At 51.6% G+C, this 22,091-nt stretch overlaps 2 protein-coding genes across 9 annotated transcripts in view; one reads left to right on the top strand and one right to left on the bottom strand.

Annotated features, from left to right (window-relative positions):
• The first annotated feature begins 607 nt into the window (after nt 1–607).
• On the top strand, nt 608–6,843 carry PRR22 (proline rich 22). Of its 5 annotated transcripts, none has more exons than XM_082206602.1 (3): nt 608–841; nt 2,951–3,013; nt 5,594–6,843. In XM_082206602.1, the coding sequence occupies exons 1-3, from the start codon at nt 715–717 to the stop codon at nt 6,739–6,741; spliced, it is 1,338 nt and encodes a 445-aa protein (XP_082062728.1). In that variant the 5' UTR covers nt 608–714; the 3' UTR covers nt 6,742–6,843. The 5 variants fall into 5 exon arrangements, with proteins under 5 accessions (XP_082062728.1, XP_082062724.1, XP_082062726.1 ...); XM_082206598.1 differs by having other exon boundaries at nt 699–837; XM_082206600.1 differs by having other exon boundaries at nt 699–837; nt 2,951–3,027.
• Nucleotides 6,844–11,392: 4,549 nt separating this feature from the next.
• The window catches only part of RFX2 (regulatory factor X2), a 46,063-nt gene continuing 35,364 nt past the window's right edge, over nt 11,393–22,091 (bottom strand). For all 4 annotated transcript variants that reach the window (XM_082206362.1, XM_082206360.1, XM_082206363.1 and 1 more), the window contains 9 exons: nt 21,435–21,553; nt 19,917–20,032; nt 17,864–18,015; nt 16,346–16,443; nt 15,198–15,347; nt 14,405–14,613; nt 14,119–14,272; nt 13,095–13,137; nt 11,393–12,109 (listed from right to left, as the gene is read on the bottom strand). In XM_082206362.1, coding sequence (XP_082062488.1) covers nt 12,000–12,109; nt 13,095–13,137; nt 14,119–14,272; nt 14,405–14,613; nt 15,198–15,347; nt 16,346–16,443; nt 17,864–18,015; nt 19,917–20,032; nt 21,435–21,553 — 1,151 coding nt within the window. In that variant the 3' untranslated portion in view covers nt 11,393–11,999. The remainder of the gene's footprint in view (nt 12,110–13,094; nt 13,138–14,118; nt 14,273–14,404; nt 14,614–15,197; nt 15,348–16,345; nt 16,444–17,863; nt 18,016–19,916; nt 20,033–21,434; nt 21,554–22,091) is intronic.

The raw sequence follows: 22,091 nt of genomic DNA, 5'->3' as shown, positions 1-22,091 counted from the left end.
TTGTTGTTTTAAATAAAATATAATGACTTCTTCCTACTCAAGAAAAAAAAATCTGACTTAGGTACAGTGGTACCTTGGGTTACATACGCTTCAGGTTATTACATACGTTTCAGGTTACAGACTCCACTAACCCAGAAATAGTACCTCGGGTTAAGAACTTTGCTTCAGGATGAGAACAGAAATCATGCTCCGGCGTAGCAGCGGCAGCAGGAGGCCCCATTAGCTAAAGTGGTGCTTCAGGTTAAGAACAGTTTCAGGTTAAGAACGGACCTCCGGAACGAATTAAGTACTTAACCCGAGGTACCACTGTATCAGAATTTTGCAAAGGTAAAGGGAACAAGCTCATGCTCATTTTTATTTCCGTCCCCCACCACCATACTCATTCCCCCCAACTCTCCCTCTCGCATCTCTGAAGGATAGCTCAGTCGGCAAAAGCACTGAGACTCTTCATCTCGACAAGGTTGCGGGTTCGATTCCTGCACCGCAGGGGGTGGGTTTAGATGAACGCGGGGGTCCCCCTCCAACTCTACAATTCCAGTGCCCCTTCTCTGCCTCAGAACTTGAGCGGGCCAACCTGGAACGCTTTCCCGAGTAACCATCCAAACAGAACTTTTTCTCCGTGGCGACGGCTCCAGGAAGTCAGTCCTTGGGCAAGTGCCCCTAGGCAAAAGGGGTCCAGATGGGCAGACTGCCCTTCGGCTCAACGGAGGGATTATGCAGCAACCGAAACTGTTTTACCCCCAACATGAGACGTACACCCCTCGGCCTTTAGAGAGACCCGACGGACAGTCAAACCGGCCCTTCCCGGCTTTTGTTCTCCCTGAAAACCTTGCCTCCGTAGGTAGGATCGGTTTACGCCAGCGGGGTTTTCTCACCTTGTTTTTTTTTCTGGGATGAGGCCAACCCCACATCTAAGGATGACAGCCCGTATGGCAAGTCCCCCATGGGGGTGCTTGGCTTGTTGGCTCAACAGCGTATTATGGGAATACAGGTTTCCCCCTTACAACTTCCTGTAATACTAATTTTACATCCCATATTATTGCAAGGGCAGGGACGCGGGTGGCGCTGTGGGTTAAACCACAGAGCCTAGGACTTGCCGATCAGAAGGTCAGCGGTTCGAACCCCTGCAATGACGGGGTGAGCTCCCGTTGCTCGGTCCCTGCTCCTGCCAACCTAGCAGTTCGAAAGCACGTCAAAGTGCAAGCAGATAAATAGGTACCACTCCGGCGGGAAGGTAAACGGCATTTCCGTGCGCTGCTCTGGTTCGCCAGAAGCGGCTTAGTCCTGCTGGCCACATGACCCGGAAGCTGTATGCCGGCTCCCTCGGCCAATAAAGCAACCCCAGAGTCAGTCACGACTGGACCTAACGGTCAGGGGTCCCTTTACCTTTATTATTGCGAGGAGGTAACTTGTCCTTCGGTTGCGGCCTCCCCATCCCAAGCCAACCTATTTTCCTTTCCCTTCTCTCACATCGCTAGCAATGGCTCCTGTGCCCTCGCAGGCCTCTTTCCCCCCTTGGTGTTCATATTTTGAGGATAAGTGTTCTTGCACATGGCTGGAGCAACATTGCTGAAACATGCGCCATCTTGGTGCAGGAGGAAGTGTGCTGCTGCCACCGCAGCACAGCACATTCCTTCAGACCCATGGCTTTTTGAATTATATTCTGATTATTGGGGTGGGTAATCAGGATTGGGTCTTTGTGCCTGTGTGAATTCCACGTGGAATAGTGCCCCGATATCTAGCCGTTGCCGGAATTCGGTCAAGCCGCACAGCTACTACGAAGCGCGCCACAAAATTGTGCACAGATGCTCGGCAGCTTTCGGGTGCACAGAGCGTCCAAGAGCAAAGGGCTGTGGACTTGCTTCTGAGCTGTTGCAAAACTCATGGAAGGAAAAAGAAGGAACCCTCAATGCAAAACACACACACACACGCACACACACACAGAAGGGCTCACCGAAAAGGCACAATGGATTTGAGTTTCAGGAAGGCAGACTACAAAAGGTACAGTCGAACCTCGGTTGTCAAACGGAATCCGTTCCGGAAGACTGTTTGCCTTCCGAAATGTTTGACAACTGAGGTGCGGCTTCCGATTGGTTGCAAGAGCTTCTTGTATTCCAGCGGAAACCACACCGGACGTTCGGCTTCCGGAAAACGTCTGAAAACCGGAACCGGAACATTCCAAAACGGAGCCATTCGAGAATTGAGGTTTTGACTGTATAGTATAGCAAACTGACGCGGGTGGCGCTGTGAGTTAAACCACAGAGCCTAGGGCTTGCCGATCAGAATCGGAAGCCACGATTTGGTTTCCGAACGTTCAACCTCCGAGGTACGGCTGTATTTTCACCCGAGGGATGTTGGAGGGCATGGCATCATTGCTAAGGGGTGAAACCCAAAGGGGTTGCTCAGCCCTTCGGAGCCCAACCGGAAGTAGAGGCAGCGGCGTAGCGTGGGTTGTCAGCACCCGGGGCAAGGCAAGTAATTTGCGCCCCCTAACCCGGGGCAAGGCAAGTAATTTGAGCCCCTAACCCCTAACCTGCCGCCGCTGCCAGCTTCTTCTTGCTGCTGCCTGGTCTGGTCTGGTGTGGTTCTCTCCCGCGCTCAGCGCTGCGCTGGGCGGCCGCTGCACTGTCCCTCCCCCAGATAGTCCCTCGCTCTCTCTCCGCACCGCACGCCTGGCACCCACCCCCTCCACAGTGGGCGGCGACCCGGCGGCTCGGATCGGATTCGCACAGCCAGCACTGCAGTGAGAGAGAGTGAGTAAGCCAGGTAGGGGCAGAGAGCTGCGAGCGCCCCCCCAGATGTTGCGCCCGGTGCGGCCGGCCCCCCCTGCACCCCCACGCTACGCCACTGAGTAGAGGAGGAGATTTCCGGGAGACAGAGCGGGAGAAGCGACGCAGCCAGCAAAAGCGGAGGGTTGAGCATGAATTTTTTCTGTGTGTTGACGTTACAGGGACACCCAGTTTGTACCACCCCCCAAGCCAAGAGAAAGAGCTATTTGCAACACCCCCGGCAGGTAACGCTTACGTGGTGCGTAGAAAGGAGCAACTCTCACGGGCACGTGGGTGGGCCTTTGCGGATTGTGGCCTGTAAATCTCGACTCGGGACAGGGCGGGACGATGCCTGGCTAAGTTTCCGACGGACTAAAGCTGAGATTTGGTCGGCAGCTGTTGCTATAAGAAAACCGAGCCGATTGCCGTTCCGCCACCTGCTGCCAAGTAATGGAATTCATCACTTCGAAGTACACAAGCATGATTAGTTTTGATTTTGCTTGCCGTTGGGATGGGACACAAAAGCCCATCTGCTGCACACACAGGAATAATAATAATAATAATAATAATAATAATAATAATAATAATAATAATTTATTTATATCCCGCCCTCCCCAGCCGAAGCCGGGCTCAGAGCGGCTAACAACAGCAAAATGATACAACATTCTAAAATCATTTCATTATAAAATCAGTTCAAATCAGATTAATGGCAACCATCGGGCTGGAGTTCTGTGGGGGTTACCAAAGGAGGGGGTCAGGCTGTGTCAAAGGCCTGGCGGAACAGCTCTGTCTTGCAGGCCCTGCGGAACGATGTCAAGTCCCGCAGGGCCCTAGTCTCTTGTGACAGAGCGTTCCACCAGATCGGGGCCACAGCCGAAAAGGCCCTGGCTCTGGTTGAGGCCAGCCTAATCTCCCTGTGGCCTGGGACCTCCAAGATGTTTTTGTTTGAAGACCGTAAGGTTCTCCTTGGGACACACCAGGAGAGGCGGTCCCGTAGGTACGAGGGTCCTAGGCAGTATAGGGCTTTAAAGGAAGCCCCGGGTTCGAATCTCTCGAGGTAGGGAACAGACTCCTTCCTTGAAACCCTTGAAGGTTGTTACCAGTCAGTGAAGACAAACACTAAGCTAGCTGGACTTAAGGCCTGGCTCAGAATAAGGCTGTTTCCCAGTGTTAGAAACTCAGATATATAAGCTATGCGCCAAATGGCTCCTTAAACCAAGGTTGCAGTCACCAAGATGGAATGCCCAGAGTTGCCATTTTGGGGCAAGATGGCTCAAAAACAGCGGCTCTCAACTTGTGGGTCCCCAGATGTTGTTGGACTACAACTCCCATCATCCCTGAGCTCTGGCCTTGCTAGCTAGGGGGGATGGGAGTTGTAGTCCAACAACATCTGGGGACCCACAGCTTGAGAAAGGCAGCTCTAAAGTCTTATTTTTCAAAGGATGGACTGGCTGTGATTGATTCTCAGATAAACATCTGGGGGTTAGGGTTAGGGGGCACAAATCCACGGGTTAGGGGGCGCAAATTACTTGCCTTGCCCCGGGTGCTGACAACCCACGCTACGCCACTGATTTTAATATTTTAATGTCGTATATTAATCTTGCTTTTTAAGTTGTATTTCAATCAACTTGTTTTTATTATTGCTTGTTAGCTGCCCTGAGCCCAGCCTTGGCTGGGGAGGGCAGGGTATAAATAAAAATTATTATTATTATTATTATTATTATTATTATTATTAGAAGTGGGATGATGGGATGACGGAGTGCAAGATGGAGCCAGGCACTGCTCTTCATTCTCCATCCAGACAAGCAGGAGGCATCACCAGAGGACAGCTTCTAGTGGTGTGTGGCCTGGACAGAACCCCTAAGACCATAGAGAGAGGGATTGGGGGGCTGCGCCAAGGTTCTGCCCCTCAACAAATTAGTAATAATACTAATAATTTATTATTTATACCCCACCGATCTAGGTTGGGTTTCCCCAGCCACTCTGGGCGGCTCCCAACAGAATATTAAAACCACATTAAAACCTCAAACTTAAAAAAACTTCCCTGAACAGGGCTGCCTTCAGATGCCTTCTAAAAGTCAGGTAGTTGTTTATTTCCCTGACATCTGATGGGAGGGCGTTCCACAGGGAGGGTGCCACCACTGAGAAGGCCCTCTGCCTGGTTCCCTGTAACCTCACTTCTTGCAGGGAGGAATCGCCAGAGGGCCCTTGGCGCTGGACCTCAGTGTCCGGGCAGAACGATGGGGGTGGAGACGCTCCTTCAGATATACTGGGCCGAGGCCGTTTAGGGCTTTAAAGGTCAGCACCAACATTTGGAATTGTGCTCGGAAAGGTACTGGGAGCTAATGTAGGCTTTTCTGGGTGGGTGTTAAATGGTCCCGGCAGCCACTCCCAATCGCCAGTCTAGCTGCCGCATTCTGGATTAGTTGCAGTTTCTGGGTCACCTTCAAAGGTAGCCCCACATACGAGCGCATGGCAGTAGTCCAAGCGGGAGATAACCAGAGCATGCACCACTCTGGCAAGACAGTCTGCGGGCAGGGAGGGTCTCATCCTGCGTACCAGATGGAGCTGGGAGACAGCTGCCCTGGACACAGAATTGACCTGTGCCTCCATGGACAGCAGTGAGTCCAAAATGATTCCCAGGCTGCGCACCTGGTCTTACAGGGGCACAGTGACCCCATTCAGGACCAGGGATTCCCCCACACCTGCCGGCTGCAGTCAAAGGAAGTGGCAGCCAGCCTTGCCTTGGTAGGTTTGAGCAGGACACACGTTGGAGGTTGCTCCTTGTCCACCCCTCATTTTCCTCTCTCCTCGCCCCCTGCCAGGCTTCCACATGGCTCCGTGCGGTTGCTTCTTCGACCCCCGGATCTACCGCATTGAGTGGGCTACGGCCAACTTCGTCCAGCCCTCCGTGTACAAACTCTCTGGCGCGCCGGGCCCGCAAAACACCTACCTGCTGGACGGCCAGAAATACCTCAAGAGCCCTGTCCAGCCGGTCCCATACCAGCCCTACCAGCCGGTCGCCAGCAACCCCCCGTTTGTCTTGCCCTTCTTCAAGCCTGAGGGGCCCTCGACCCACTTGGCGGACCACATGGGCTTCATAGGGAGCCCTGCCCACGGCTCCCCCTTTGCAGAGGTGGTCTCTCTCCACAGCGAGGGCCCGGGGCAGAGCAAGGAACGCAAGCTACTCTCCACGCTCCCTGGGTTGAACCCGAGCGAGCGGCCAGCCCTGGCAGAGGCCTATGAACCCCTGAAAGACTGCCACAACTTGGCCTTCCAAGCTTTCAAGGACTTCCAAGCGGACGAGGCAGACGATGTCCGGAACCCAGATTTCGCAGAGGAGCCCCCAGCCCCACCGAACGTCTCTCCTGAAGACCACCAGGCCATCCTCAGCGCACCGACTGCAGACATCATGCCCGAAGCAGAGTCTTGCATGGACCTGGAGAGCATCATCGCGGCTGGGAACGCATTGATAGAGGAGGAGGAGGCGTCCTTCAACCTTCCGGAAAAGGTCCTCTTAGAAGATGCCATGAAGTTGTTTGACTGCTCCCCGGTGAACTCAGACACCGAGGCCTCGTTGGACGGCTTGGGCAACGGACGCCACAGCCGGCACTGGGGAGACAGCCAGAGGGACAGTTGCTTCTCTGGGGAGGATTCAAGCAGTGACATCCGGTCCCTCAACTTGCCCGACGAGCTGTTATCTTTCGATTACAGCGTGCCGGAAATCCTCAGTGCAGTGACGAGCCTGGACTACCTCTACGACGTGAACGCTTTCGGGGAGGAGTCACATTGGGAGGCCCGGCCGCCCTCGCAGCCCCCCCTCCAGCACGAGTCCCACATGGGCCTCGAGGAGAAAGCGAAGAGCAGTGTTGCCAAGAAAAACAAGCCTGCGGCCGGCCAGTCCAAGGCGGCGTCCGTGCAGGGAGGCGACGGTGAACCCCAGGGACAGGATTCCACCTCACTGGGAATCTGACCAGTGCATCTAACTGGACAGGGGGTTGTGCCACTAGATCAAGGATGGGGACAGAGTTCCTGCCATTTTGTCTATTAAAAAGAGAGAGAGAGCTTTTTAGAACTCGAACTGTGTGCCTGTCTCTCCAGGACAACTCGCTATGTATCTTTGCAAAGTTAAAACTGCATGGAAACCTGGTTTTAGGTCACGGAGGTAGAACTGTAGTCGGTGGGGGGAGTCAAGGTCTTCGTCGTGTTCGGACTACAGTGGTACCTTGGTTGTCAAACGGTTTGGTTCCCAAACAAATCGGCTCCCGGACGCCGCAAACCTCACTGGGTGTTCCAGTTTGCAAACATTTTTTGGAAGCCAAACATCTGATGTGACTTCCGATTGAGTACCGGAAGCTCCTGCAGCCAATTGGAAGCCGCACCTTGGTTTTTGAACGGTTTTGGGAGTCGAATGGACTCCTGGAACGGGTTAAGTTTGACAACCAAGGTACCACTGTATGTGTGAAGTTGGAATAACTCACAAGGTGTCAAGAGAAGTTAACTCTTTATTCAAAGAATCCAAAACAGTGCAGGCCTAGTGGTCCCAGCAACACTTCCCAGTAGATCTTTTCTCAATGAGGCAGTTGTGAGGACTGCCGTTCTCTAAGGCTCCTCCTCATCCAATTCCTTCCCAAGCAATCTGAGACGTCTCCATCTTGCCTGCCTCTGCTCTGCGCTTTTCATACCTCTTCTGGTTCTGGGAGACCACAAGGAGGGGAGCTGGTTGCAGCAGGAGAGGGAGACCCCCTGGCTTCTTCAGCAACCTGCCTCATCTCTGCCTCTGGGCCTTCCTCCTGTTTCAGCTTCTGCCGCCAAGTCTGGACGTCTGTCTGCCACAGACTCTCCCTGCTCCTTAAAACCTGTTGCCCTGTTGCCCCGTCAGATTCTGACACCACCGCCTCCTTCCTTGGAATGTCAAAAGCTGTTTCATTCCCCTCCACCCTTGCCCTCCTCCTATGCCCCCACCCACCCAAATGCACATCCATTCGTCATTTTGTCTTCGTCTCACCTCTGTTTGTTGTGGTACCCCGAGCAAGAATTCGCTTTTTATTAGCACCAGGAGGCTCTGCACAGGGGTGTCAGGCCTATTTAATCTCCAGCAGATCTTGCCCCCATGAAGCAGTTGCTGAAACCTTCCAACACTCATCTAAATCTCCTCCTCTCCAGAGTTTCCCCCAAGCAATCTAAGACAGTGCCCACATGAAGCTAACCTTTCCTCTGCCCTTTTCATCCCTCTCCTGGTTCTGGGAGACCAGAAGGAAGGGGAGCTTGTTGCAGCAGGACGGGGAGATGCCCAAGATTATTCACCAGCCTGTTTCTCAGCCTCCTTCCTCTCCAGCCTCTGCTTGCACCTCTGATTCTGCACTGCTCTCTGCCACAGACTCTTCCCGCTCACTAAATCCTGTCACCTCTCTTGCTTCTGCTCCCTCTGACCACTCACCAATCCCCGGGCTCTGAGTCTTCTTCCCTTGGACGTTCCCCAGCTGGTTCCTAACGCCACTTCTCTGTACCCAGGCAGTTTGTGACGCTACAGCTCCCTGTATAATAGGACAAGGGTTGTGTGTTCCAAACGCACACTTGGTGTGCTGGTCCCGAGAGTTACCCAAGAGGCGAGGTCCAAGTCTGCTTCCCCCCTACCCGGCTGAATACAAGGACTAGGAAAGGATGTTGGTTTGCTAGTCAAATGCCTCTTGGCACAACAGGGAAGTAACATTCTATAAAATTGTAAGCATTAAGAGGAAGGGAATGGGAACAATAGGTGAGGGTTACAGAGCGGGGGCACACAATTTTAAGCTTAAGTTACAGCAGGAGTAGGCTGGAGCACCTCCTACCACATCCGCCCTGAAATCTACGGTGAATAGGGCAGCATATACTGGTAATATAATCTGGCATATAATCTGGGATATAATCTCAGTTGTCACAGCTAATGGTTAGGGACGACGGGAGCGGTATTATGACTTCAGGAGGACCACATATACCCTAGCTTCACACTTTGTTGTCGTTTAGTCCTGTCCGCCTTTTCGTGACCCCCTGGACCAGAGCACGCCAGGCACTCCTGTCTTCCACTGCCTCCCGCAGTTTGGTCAAACTCATGCTGGTAGCTTCAAGAACACTGTCCAGCCATCTCATCCTCCGTTGTCCCCTTCTCCTTGTGCCCTCCATCTTTCCCAACACTAGGCATTGGTATTTAGTGCACAGGTCGGTTGTGTATGTAGAAAAGGCTCCATTTTTATTTCATTCACTTTCTAGTTAACTGTGCAAGTTATGGTTCCTAGCCAAAATGCATGAATTAGGAGGTTATATTGGGACGCGGGTGGCACTGTGGGTTAAACCACAGACTAGGTCTTGCCAATCAGAAGGTCGGCGGTTCGAATCCCCGTGACGGGGTGAGCTCCCGTTGCTCGGTCCCTGCTCCTGCCAACCTAGCAGTTCAAAAGCACGTCAAAGTGCAGGTAGATAAAGAGGTACCACTCCAGTGGGAAGGTAAATGGCGTTTCTGTGTGCTGCTCTGGTTCGCCAGAAGTCATGCTGACCACATGACCCGGAAGCTGTACGCCGGCTCCCTCAGCCAGTAAAGCGAGATGAGCGCCGCAACACCAGAGTCGGCCACAACTGGACCTAATGGTCAGGGGTCCCTTTACCTTTATTGGCATCAAAACTTTCCCCAGAAACTGTCTTTACCTGATGGTGGCCTGCTCCCCAACCCTTCCTTGCTCCCTCAGTGAGAAATGTCTCAATGCCTTCGGAAGAAGAAGAAAAAGAAGAGTTTGGATTTGATATCCCGCTTTATCACTACCCGAAGGAGTCTCAAAGCGGCTAACATTCTCCTTTCCCTTCCTCCCCCACAACAAACACTCTGTGAGGTGAGTGAGGCTGAGAGACTTCAGAGAAGTGTGACTGGCCCAAGGTCACCCAGCAGCTGCATGTGGAGGAGCGGGGAAGCGAACCCGGTTCCCCAGATTACGAATCTACCACTCTTAACCACTACACCACACTGGCTCTCTTCGGAATTTGGTTTCGGAAGAAGCCCACACTTCATGCCGGCCAATGGCTCAACAGGGGGCATGAAGGAAAACTGGCACTGTGCAAGATCTGTGGGAAACAGAAGAGGCCACAGTCTTTAAGCCCCAGCTTCTCACATGGCCCGCCTGCAGCCAGAAGCAGCTTAGGTCCGTGCCCAAAAAAGTGCTTCATGGAAGGGGAAAAGACTTCCCATCAGCCACAGGGGCACATTTCATTGGGGCAACTTTGTGTGTGAGGGGTGGGTGGGAGGAGGACAAGAGACAGAAGTGGCTAGACTTCTGTAAGTTTTACTTTCTTACATTGGGTCACACCTGCTTTCCCTACCCCCAGAAATCCTGGGGACCGTAGTTTAAGAGTGCTGGGAATTGTAGCTCTGCAAGGATCCTTTGTGGTTCATAGTGCAGGTGTAATAATAATAATTTATTATTTATACCTCGCCCATCTGGCTGGGTCTCCCCAGCCACTCTGGGTGGCTCCCAACAGAATAAAAAGGCAATAAAACATAAAACTTTAAAAGCTTCCCTAAACAGGGCTGCCTTCAGATGTCTTCTAAAAGTCAGGTAGTTGTTTATTTCCTTGAAATCTGATGGGAGGGCGTTCCACAGGGCGGGCGCCACCACCGAGAAGGCCCTCTGCCTGGTTCCCTGTAATCTTATTTCTCGCAATGAGTGAACAACCAGAAGGCCCTCGGCGCTGGATCTCAGTGTCCGGGCTGAACGATGAGGGTGGAGACGCTCCTTCAGGTATACAGGACCGAGGCCGTTTAGGGCTTTAAAGGTCAGCACCAACACTTTGAATCGTGCTTGGAAACGTCCTGGGAGCCAATGCAGATCTCTCAGAACCGGTGTTATGTGGTCCCGGCGGCCGCTCCCAGTCACCAGTCTAGCTGCCGCATTCTGGATAAGTTGTAGTTTCTGGGTCACCTTCCAAGGCAGCCCCATGTAGAGTGCATTGCAGTAATCCAAGCGGGAGATAACCAGAGCATGCACCACTCTGGCGAGACAGTCCACAGGCAGGGAGGGTCTCATCCTGCGTACCAGATGGAGCTGGTAGACAGCCACCCTGGACACAGAATTGACCTGCGCCTCCATGGACAGCTGTGAGTCCAGAATGACTCCCAGGCTGCGCACCTGGTCCTTCAGGGGAACAATTGCCCCATTCAGGATCAGGGAGTTCTCCACACTTGCCCACCTCCTGTCCCCCCAAAACAGCACTTCTGTCTTGTCAGGATTCAACCTCAATCTGTTGCCGCCATCCACCCTCCAACCACCTTTCTCTTCAATCTCTCCTCTCTTCTAATGTGCATCTCTCTCCCCCTGATACCTCCAGTGGGTATTGCCTTTGCCTTCAAGACAGGACCAGCCGCAACCAAAGAGTGCCCTGCCCTCTGCTCAGCTGCCAAGACCCTCGCTTTAAAAACTGCACAATTCCCAGCTTTGATGCGTTCAGCCTGAGCTGGTTGGGGGACCCCCAAGAACGACACCTGTCTGACTTGCAACACCTCGGGGCGCAGAATGGGGGCGCAATGCACATCCGGCCAGCGGGGCGCGCGAAATCCCTTCCACCATGGAGCAATTTAAAAGAAGAACCACAACAGGCTATGTGCCACATTGTAAATTTATTTGGCAAGTAGGGGGAAGCACAGGGGGGCAGACCAGAGGCTCCCCCCCAACTTCTGCCTCCCCACGAGGCGCAGTGGAAAGGAAAGGGGTCTTTCAGGGAGGCAAGCAGAGCTGCATCACAGTGGTAATCTAGGGAACCCTAGAGGAGGTGGCTGGGTTTGGGGCTGTCACGTCCAACCAAGCACCCGGTCTCCGCGGGTTCCGCAATCCATTCAAAGAGTCAGTTAAGGCCAAGAGCACGAGGATACGAGGGAGAGGGGAATTGAGAGAGAGACAGACAGACAGACAGACAGACAGACAGACAGAAAGCTCCACGTTCAGGGCAGAAGGGGCCAGGCACCCCCCCCCCATCGGAAGGGAAAAGCCGGCTGCTGATTCCCTTTGCCGCAACTGGGCCAGCTGACCAGGCAGCCGCCAGGGACCCCGTCTGTGAAGACAAGTAAACGTTAAGAGGAGCTAAGAGGCACTCGGATTGTGGAGGAGGTGGAAACCCAGCCTTTGGAGGTTTCCAGAAAGCTTTGGAAACTTTTGCTTCCGGAGTTGGAACGCGAGGGGAGTCGGGCGTCTCCCGCCGTGCCAACTCTTATTAGATCTCTTGCAGCGAGGGGCCGGGATCGCTGCGTTCACGCTTCACGAGGGGCTCGCCGGCGCACCGGGAATCCGCCTCCGCCTCGCTGCCCAGGTCGCTGATGTCATCTGCGGGGAGAGAGGAGAGACAGAAGTCACAGGGCTGTGTCCAGCAGGAGTCGCGACTCCGAGCAGACCCACTGGAAGGACTGGGCACGGCTGACTTCGGTCCACTCATTCTAGCAGGTTCACTCCAAGTTGAGCGCAGCTGAATACAAGCCGTAGGGTCCGGGTTGCAAGACCCTGCAGCTGCCACCCCCCCTTTTCTCCAATGACCCAACGGCCCCACCCACCCCAAAACGGTTTATCAACGTATTGTTTTCTGCAAGCGCCTATAATTCATGTACTGTGAATTGAGAAGCAACGCATTGGAGAACCAACAGCTAATCCACTTTTTGTTGTGTCCGGGAAGCATCCTGGCAATAGTTACTATGACTTGCATTAATTGCTTTGATGGATTGGTTGTTTGTCCAGCAATTGCTGAGGGTTGGACTCTACAACCCCATGATTCCATATGCTATTGTGTTGGACATTATGGCGGTTGTCCGTCAAGGGCACCGCAGTTCTCGTGAGCTGCTTCGAGCTCAGCCTTTGTTGCTGGAGAAGCGGGATAAAAAGGTAAAGGGACCCCTGCCCATTAGATCCAGTCGTGGCTGACTCTGGGGTTGCGGCGCTCATCTCGCTTCATTGACCAAGGGAGCCGGTGTACAGCTTCCGGGTCATGTGGCCAGCAGGACTAAGCTGCTTCTGGCGAACCAGAGCAGCGCACGGAAACGCCGTTTACCTTCCCGCTGGAGTGGTACCTATTTATCTACTTGCGCTTTGACATGCTTTCGAACTGCTAGGTTGGCAGGAGCAGGGACCGAGCAATGGGAGCTCACCCCGTCATTGCGGGGATTCGAACCGCTGACCTTCTGATCGGCAAGTCCTAGGCACTGTGGTTTAACCCACAGCGCCACCCGCAAATATTTAATCAACTCAGCCCCACCCCCCTCCCTACCAGTCCCATGACCGGAAGGAGCAAAGAGAAAAGGAGATATGAGGCAAAAAATACCTTTATCGAGCAAGGCTGGAGACATGGAGGCGAGGTCGCTGAACTGCAAGAGAAAATGGGCGGGGGGCATTTGGTTGTGAGCGAATCTGGAGAACCCCCCCCCCCCCGCTTTGCTCATCAATTCCCCACTGCTCCCTTGTTAACCCCCCCCCCCCCGAGCTGTGGAGCGTCCAAAGCTGCTCGTGGGTCAAAGCTCTTGTTCTGATGCACAAACGCCCTGAGCGATTCGGGTCCGGCGTACTTTCGGGACCCCTGGAGGCCAAGCAGCTTGATCTCTGAGACCAGTGCCGGATTAAACCCTTTGGCGGCCAAAATCACGGGGGGCTCCCTCGCAAGTTATCTCCCAATTTATTTTTATTTTAATTTACTGACTGACAATTCTAATAAGCCAATTTTATTACACAAAACGAACAGCACTTATTTTGATCTGTTGTCGGAGTGGGAGGGCCATAGGTAAAGGTAAAAAAGGTAAAGGACCCCTGGACGGTTAAGTCCAGTCAGAGGTGACTATGGGGTTGCAGCGCTCATCTTGCTTTCAGGCCGAGGTAGCCGGCGTTTGTCCGCAGACGGCTTTCCAGGTCATGTGGCCAGCAGGACTAAACCGCTTCTGGTGCAGTGGGAACCAGAGTGACCAAAAACACCGTTTACCTTCCGACCAGAGTGGTACCTATTTATCTACTTGCACTGGCGTGCTTTTGAATCGCTAGGTTGGCAGGAGCTGGGACAGAGCAAAGGGGATTCAAACCACCGACCTTCTGAGCAGCAAGCCCAAGAGGCTCGGTGGTTTAGACCACAGCACCACCTGCTCCTAAGCTAAACCCATGTAACTCGTAGCAAACTCATTCTTTTCTCAGGCGGTTTAGAAACTTCAGCTGGTGCAGGATCCAGCGGGCAGACTGCTCACCGGGGCAAGGCAGTTCAAGCCTATTGCAACAACCCTCTGGGTTTGTGCAGCCCTGTGGGTGCACCAGGGGCAACTTGCTAGTCTTTGTCTCCTCTCGGAGGCGGCTTAACCCACCCTCACCTCTCCCATCACGGCGATGGGCGTCTCCCCCGTCGCTTGAGCCACGCGATGCTCCACCAGGTAGAACATGTATTCGTCGTACAGCAGGCGGATCAGGTGAAAGGAGCCGAAGCTGGCAGCGCTGCGCAGGGTGAGGTCTCGGATCACCATAGAGCTGTCGAGGGACAACACACACACACAAAAAAAACCCGCTATCAATGCGATGCAGAGTTAACTTGCTGCAGCACGCAGGGGGTCGGAAGGAAAGCAGCCGGGGGTTTGACCCCGGGTGGCAACAGGGCCTGACCTGTAGAAGGACCACTTCAGCAAGAACTGCCGGGCTGCCTTTGGGAAGCCGGCCCCTCCCTCGTGATGCTTCAGGACCTGGGTCACCACGTTGTCCAGCCAGCTGGCCCACTGGTCCAAGGAGCTCTGCTGCTGGAGGGTCAGCTTGAAATCCTGCTCCAGTTTCTGCACCAGGCCCTCCTCGCACTGGCACACCCACGAGGCTTGCTCCTGGACCGGCGGAAGAGAAAGAGAGAGAGAGAGAGAGAGAGAGAGAGAGAGAGAAAGAAAGAGAGAGAGAGAGAGAGAGAGAGGTGTACATATACAGTGGTGCCCCGCAAGACGAATGCCTCGCAAGACGGAAAACTCGCTAGACGAAAGAGTTTTCCGTTTTGGAGGTGCTTCGCAAAACGAATCTCCTATGGGCTTGCTTCGCAAGACGACAATGTCTTGCGAGTTCCTGCGGGGTTTTTTCCCTCCCCCCTTTTTCTAAGCCGCTTATCAGCTGATCCGGTCAGCAGATAAGCCGCTAATAGTGCTAATCCGCTAATCCGTCAATGGGCTAGCTTCGCAAGACGAAAAAACCGCTAGACGAAGAGAATCACAGAACGGATTCTTTTCGTCGTGCGAGGCACCACTGTAGTTAGGCTATCCCTGTCCAGATAGGGGCGTAGGTGGGCTACCAGCCCAAGCTCTATGCCAATGAGACCACCTGAGCCTCGAGCGACAGCAAAGGATCCAGGAGGTTCGCCCAGATTACCCTTGGGGTCCCTTCCAGCAGTACGATTCTCTGATGACGTGCTGCTCCGGCTCACCTGGACGTTAGCAAAATCCACCCGGTTGAGGTCGCTGAGCATCTGGTTGATCTGCGAGGTGTTCTGGAGGACGGCGCGAGCCGCCTGTGCCAGGTGGTTGAGGGAGGTGTACCTGCGGAGAGTCTGTGCAAAGGCGCTCACCACACCCACCTGGTGTGTTCGGGAGGTGGTGACAGGGATTGGGGAGGAGAGAGAGAAACAAAAAGTGAGGTTAAACTCAGAGAATGCGAAGCAGAGAGCGGATGAAATGCGAGATGTGGGGTTGTGCTTCATTTATTTGTTAAATTTATACAAAGGTAAATATAAAAATATGAGGGGGGCACGGGTGGCGCTGTGGTCTAAACCACTGAGCCTCTTGGGCTTGCCAATCAGAAGGTCAGCGGTTTGAATCCCCGCAACGGGGTGAGCTTCCGTTGCTCGGTCCCTGCTCCTGCCCACCTAGCAGTTCGAAAGCACGTCAAAGTGCAAGTAGATAAATAGGTACCGCTCCAGCGGGAAGATAAACGGCGTTTCCGTGCGCTGCTCTGGTTCGCCAGAAGCGGCTTCGTCCTGCTGGCCACATGACCCGGAAGCTGTACGACGGCTCCCTCGGCCAGTAAAGCGAGATGAGCACCGCAACCCCAGAGTCGGCTACGACTGGACCTAACGGTCAGGGGTCCCTTTACCTTTACCTTAAATATTGGCTTGGGCTTCATTTATTTGTTAAATTTATACAAAGGTAAATATAAAAATATGGGGAGACACACGGGTGGTGCTGTGGTCTAAACCACAGGGCTTGCCGATCAGAAGGTCGGCGGTTCGATTCCCCACGACGGAGTGAGCTCCTATTGCTCTGCCCCAGCTCCTGCCAAGCTAGCAGTTCGAAAGCACGCCAAAAGTGCAAGTAGATAAACAGGCACCGCTGTGGCAGGAAGGTAAACTGTTTTCTCTTTTTGAAACTTCGAAAAAAAGTTTTTGGTTGTTGTTTTTTTAAAGGAAATTTGTGCTGCCGGAAAATCCTCTTTCAAAAACCCCTGTCAATCGCCAAGGGTTTGGATAAGTGAGGGTAGGCTCTGAGGAACCAGGGACCGGTTCTAAACGCAGCTGCCCCAAAGCTGTTCAGACTGTAAGGAAGGAAAGGGATGCAACTTGCTGTATCCGCTGCTTACCTTTGTCTGGACGATCTGCTGGGGGAAGTCGCTCATGGCGTTTATTAGCCAGCCTTCCAAACTTTTGGCGAAGTTGCGGATGGCCTGGGTCAACGTGCCTGCGGGGACAAAGCGAGGTCTAGACAGAACAGCCTCGTCAGGCTGGCAAAACCTTCACAGCACCCCACATTCCCTCCTCCCTCTTTAAATTCTAAAGTTTTGCCCAGTAAGCAAAATCTGCAGAAGATCGATGATAGCAAGGGAGGAAACGAGGCCAGGATGCTGCCAGTGAAGTCACAAGTGAAGAATAAGAGATATAGAATCCTTCTGAATAATACGGGGGGGGGGGGCAGTGAACTTTAATTCAGCCGAAGAATAAGAAAATGCAATCAAGTAGATACTAAAATGTAGTAAATTCATCGCCACGTATTGTAGGGTTACCAGACGTCCCCATTTCCCAGGAACAATCCCTGGATTTGTGATTTTTTTATTTCTTTATACCCCGCCCATCTGGCAGAGTCTGCCCAGCCACTCTGGGCGGCTCCCAATCAAATGTTAAAAACAGCATAGCATTAAATGTTAAAAACTTCCCTGAACAGGGCTGCCTTCAGATGTCTTTTAAAGATAGGATAGCTGCTTATTTCCTTCACATCTGAAGGGAGGGTGTTCCACAGGGCGGGCGCCACCACCGAGAAGGCCCTCTGTCTGGTTCCCTGTAACCTCCCTTCTCGCAATGAGGGAACCGCCAGAAGGCCCTTGGAGCTGGACCTCGGTGTCCGGGCTGGATGATGGGGGTGGAGATGCTCCTTCAGGTATACAGGACCCAGGCCGTTTAGGGCTTTAAAGGTCAGCACCAGCACTTTGAATTGTGCCTGGAAGCGTACTGGGAGCCAATGTAGATCTTTCAGGACAGGTGTTATATGGTCTCGGCGGCCGCTCCCAGTCCCCAGTCTAGCTGCCGCATTCTGGATTAGTTCTAGTTTCCGGGTCACCTTCAAAGGTAGCCCCACGTAGAGCGCATGGCAGTAGTCCAAGTGAGAGATAACCAGAGCATGCACCACTCTGGCAAGACAGTCCGCAGGCAGATAGGGTCTCAGCCTATGTACCAGATGGAGCTGGTAAACAGCCGCCCTGGACACAGAACTGACCTGTGCCTCCATGGACAGTTGTGAGTCCAAAATGACTCCCAGGCTGCGCATCTGGTCCTTCAGGGGGACAGTTACCCCATTCAGGACCAGAGAATCCCCCACACCCACCCGCTCCCTGTCTCCCAAAAACAGTACTTCTGTCTTGTCAGGATTCAACCTCAATCTGTTAGCCGCATGCACATGAAAGCTAATAATAATAATAATAATAATAATAATAATGCAAGGCTGATGCTCTGCCCCCTTAAGGAGCCGGAAATGTGAAACAGGTGAAAATAATTTAGGCACTTTAAGCGGATGAAAAGAGCAAGAGGGAGCCTTGAGAGAAAGGGAGAGGGAGGGAGACAGAGAGAGAGAAATAGATTTAGCGGTGTCCTCCCCACTCTGTACTCACTGGGAACAGGCCGGAGAACATCTGGGATGAGGATCTCCACAAGCGTCTGGTACAAGATGTGGTCGCAGCCCCGCATCCATTTCATGATGGGGACGTATTTGCACATGGCGATCAGCTTGTGCCTCGGGACAAGGGCGTCGCAGGGCTCTTCGCTGCACGAAAAGGAACAAGCGTGAGGGCCAGCAGACCCACGGCAACTGAAATTTGAAACACGGGGGGGCAGTCGGGGTGGAGGAAGGCAGGTAAAGGACCCCTGGGTGGTTAAGTCCAGTCAAAGGTGACTATGGGGTTGCGGCGCTCATCTCGCTTTCAGGTCGGGGGAGCAGGCGTTTGTCCGCAGACGGCTTTCTGGGTCATGTGGCCAGCAGGGATAGACCGCTTCTGGTGCAACAGGACACCGTGATGGAAGCCAGAGCGCACAGAAACGCCATTTACCTTCCCGCTGGAGTGATACCTATTTATCTACTTGTACTGGTGTGCTTTCAAACTGCTAGGTTGGCAGGAGCTGGGACAGAGCAACAGGAGCTCACACCGTCACGGGGATTCGAACCGCCGACCTTCCGATCAGCAAGCCCAAGAGGCTTGGTGGTTTAGACCACAGGACCATCCGCATCGCATGAAGGCAGGAAGGGGGACAACAGAGCAGAACAAGCTAGGGATGCCAGGCGGCTTTTTGAGCTAGTGCTGGAGCGAGGAAGGAAGGGGGTTCACAGTGAGAAGCCACACCCGCAATGATATCCTTGCAAAACATAGTTTTGACTCCCCCCCCAAAAAAAAATCCAATTTCCTGTATCGTAAAGGGATGAACTCCTGCTTAGAAACACTGAAAAGGGGACTAATTCTTCTCCGTTGTGAAAAAAGGTCACCCCAAAATGAAAAGTTTGAATCACTGTGGAGTGGTACCTTGGTTTACCACCATAATCGGTTCCGGAGGTCCGTTTGTAAACCAAAACAGGTTGTAACCCAAGGCATGCTTACGCCATTGGGTCTCCAAAAACAATTTGTTCGTAATAAAAAAATATGGGTTGTAATCCAAAAAAAGGTTGTAAACCGGGACACACACTTCCGGGTTTGACGTGTTTGTAATCCAAAACATATGCAAACCAGACTGTTTGCAAACCAAGGTACCACTGTATATGTAACTCGATGAAAATGACTTCAAGAACTTGTCAGAAATATTGAAACCATACGCAACCTTGATTTATTCTAAACCATAAAAAGTGATGTACTATGTGAAAACATTGGCAGCATTAAGATAAATTCAACAGTGCAACTAAGTTTTGATGGGTGCAATAATGGAATACTGAATGGTTTAGATTTTCTAAAATACGCAGGGATTTATGATATGGAAAATGAACCATGGAAAGAGAAGAGGGGAAGTCCCTGATATCTTAAAGATGCTTAAGTTAGTATTTTAAATTGGAAAACTGAAAATTTAATTAACAAATTAAATATTATCTGTACAAAGCGTCGTACGTGTCTTAGAAAATCTGCAAGCTCTGTTTTTCCTGTATTATAATACACAATTATGATTATCATGCATAATTACATAATGTATTATGCAGTTACATATACAAAAATCGATTCATTGATTTCGGGGTGACCTTTCCCACCCAAAAAAAGATTTAGAAGCGACAGTTCATTCCTTTGTTTACAGGCCAAAGTGCGTCTAACTAAGCTGAAGGAACATGAGGTTGTTAAAAAAAAGAAGTTATAACCGTATTGCACAAAGCGGCAATGTAACGATTCACTCATTCCGTCAACACATGGCCAGCTGAGGTCATGGCTGCCAGGACACGTAAAGCAAAATACAAGCATTTTGCAAACTTCAGCCGGGAAGCTTCAGTTTCATTATTTATTGAGGGGGTGGGGAGTTTCATTATTTATTGAGGGGTGGGGTTTTCCTTCGCTCAGGAGGCACAGAATCCCTAGAAATGGCCGTAGGTTTTTGACTGTGAGATGAAGTAGGGAATCTACTCTTCTTTAATATGTAGAATTTTCAACGAAATTGTTGTTGCGGTGGGAGGGCAAGTTGCGCAGCGTGGTGATTTACCTGGAAGGGACGGCAGCAGAGGCCGATTCGCTCGAATGGGACTCCGAGTTCCAGAAAGATTGCCATAGCTTCTCGATGTAAGGGAACTGTAGGCTCATCACGACATCCACGTTCGCCTGGGGAGAGAGAGGGAAATGTAGCGCGGCAAAGCCCAGAAATGGAAGCAAGAAGAGATTACGACGAAAGGAGAATGGCAAACAAAATGAATGGACTACGCTGAATTAGATAAAACGACAGGAAGGATTCGAAACCTGCGGGACCAGAGATTTACAGAAGATTGGAAGAAATATACAGTGGTACCTCGAGTTAAATACTTTATTCGTTCCAGAGGTCTCTTCTTAACCTGGAACTGTTCTTAAGCTGAAGCACTACTTTAGCTAATGGGGCCTCCTGCCGCCGCTGCACGATTTCTGTTCTCATCCTGAAGCAAAGTTCTTAACCTGAAGCACTATTTCTGGGTTAGCGGAGTCTGTAACCTGAAGCGTATGTAACCTGAAGCATATGTCCCCTGAGGTACCACTGTATTTCTCTTTTGGAAAAAGAGCGTATGGTCTACTGATGCATTAGGAAAACTACCCAAGAGATAACATTGTTATAAAGAGATTGTTTTTTATAACATACACAATCTTTGTTGTTCTTTCAGCTTGTAAAGTGTATAGCAATACAGTGGTACCTCGGGTTAAGAACTTAATTCGTTCTGGAGGTCCGTTCTTAACCTGAAACTGTTATTAATCTGAGGCACCACTTTAGCTAATGGGGCCTCCCGCTGCTGCCGCTGCGCGATTTCTGTTCTCATCCTGAAATAAAGTTCTTAGCCCAAGGTACTATTTCTGGGTTAGCGGAGTCTATAACCTGAAGCACCTGTAATCTGAAGCATCTGTAACCCGAGGTACCTTCAAGTCGTACCTTGGATCTCAAACGCCTTGGTACTCGGGAGTGAGTGTTCCAGTTTGCGAACGGTTTTTGGCAGCCGAACGTCCGACGCAACTTCCACAGCTCCCGATTGAGTGCAGGAGGTTCCTGCAGCCAATCGGAAGCCACGCCTCGGTTTCGGAACATTTCCGGAAGTCGAACAGATTCCGTTCAAGAACCAAGGTACGACTGTATAGAAAGGCGGTATACAAATTAAAAGTGAAATGAAACCTGCATTGAATAATACAAATTACCGTATCTTTCTGTGTATAAGGCTAGGTTTTTAAACCAACAAAATTAGGTTTAAAATTGGGGCTCGCCTTATAGTGCTGAGGGGTGTTTTCTTAATTTGGAGTCCCCCAAAACAGGGGACGTCTTATACATGGGAGCGTCTTATACACAGAAAAATACGGTATGTAAATGAAATACGGCACCCTTTTATAAAACACTTTACTAAGAACCCTGAAGAATGGCAACCGCCTTTGGCAAACTTAACCAGATTGATCCGCCTTGGGCGGCGAGCTACGATTTTCGTTTTTGCATCCTTTTCTCTTTCTCTTTGTAAGTGTCATTCACTGGCGATTGATAAACCTGCTTTAAAATCACCTCGCAATGCCGCCTGTAGAGGACCTGAAGAGTCTTGACGTCGCTCGCGTCGATTCCCTCCTGCAGGAGCACGTTTTCCAGATCGAGGGCTGGGAAAGCAGGGAGGATGTGGGTGACGTCTGCAGGGCAGGGAGAAAACGTTAGGGGGAAGGAAGAAAATTGTGGCATCTGGTGGATTTTTTTTGGGGGGGGGAACTACTACTACTACTATTATTATTATTATTAGAATTTATATGCCACCCTATAACCAGAGGTATCAGGGTGGTTCACAGAACAAAGCCACAAAATATATAATCAAAATAAAGACAACAACCCAATAACATCCCCCCCAAAACCCCACATTTTAAAAGGGCATAGGATGTCAATCAAATTAACTAAAGGCCTGGCTTAAAAAGGAACGTTTTTGCCTGGCGCCTAAAGGTGTATAATGAAGGCACCAGGCGAACTTCCCTGGGGAGAGCATTCCACGGACGGGGAGCCACTGCAGAGAAGGCCCCGTTCTCGTGTTGCCACCCTCTGGGACTTCTCATATTAACGTTTGTTTTTTTACCGTAAAGTTTGAAAGCAACTGAGATGAGAGGTGCCTCTATCTATACTGTAGGCACCCTATATATAGAAAGGAGCAAACCAGTAATATTTTAGGGAGCAGGCTAGCAG

Source organism: Podarcis vaucheri, assembly GCF_965113315.1.
Source record: "Podarcis vaucheri genome assembly, chromosome: 18".
Lineage (NCBI taxonomy): Eukaryota > Metazoa > Chordata > Lepidosauria > Squamata > Lacertidae > Podarcis > Podarcis vaucheri.
The sequence above is the reverse complement of the archived record's forward strand: the minus strand, read 5'-3'. Positions and strand labels throughout refer to the sequence as shown.

Excerpts from the sequence above, each read along its gene's own strand:
- PRR22 (XM_082206602.1), top strand. The coding sequence starts at position 715 with ATGCAGCAACCGAAACTGTTTTACCCCCAACATGAGACGTACACCCCT. Across the intron at positions 842-2,950 it reads TGAAAACCTTGCCTCCGTAG|GGACACCCAGTTTGTACCAC; the intron begins GTAGGATCGGTT and ends TTGACGTTACAG. Across the intron at positions 3,014-5,593 it reads ATTTGCAACACCCCCGGCAG|GCTTCCACATGGCTCCGTGC; the intron begins GTAACGCTTACG and ends GCCCCCTGCCAG.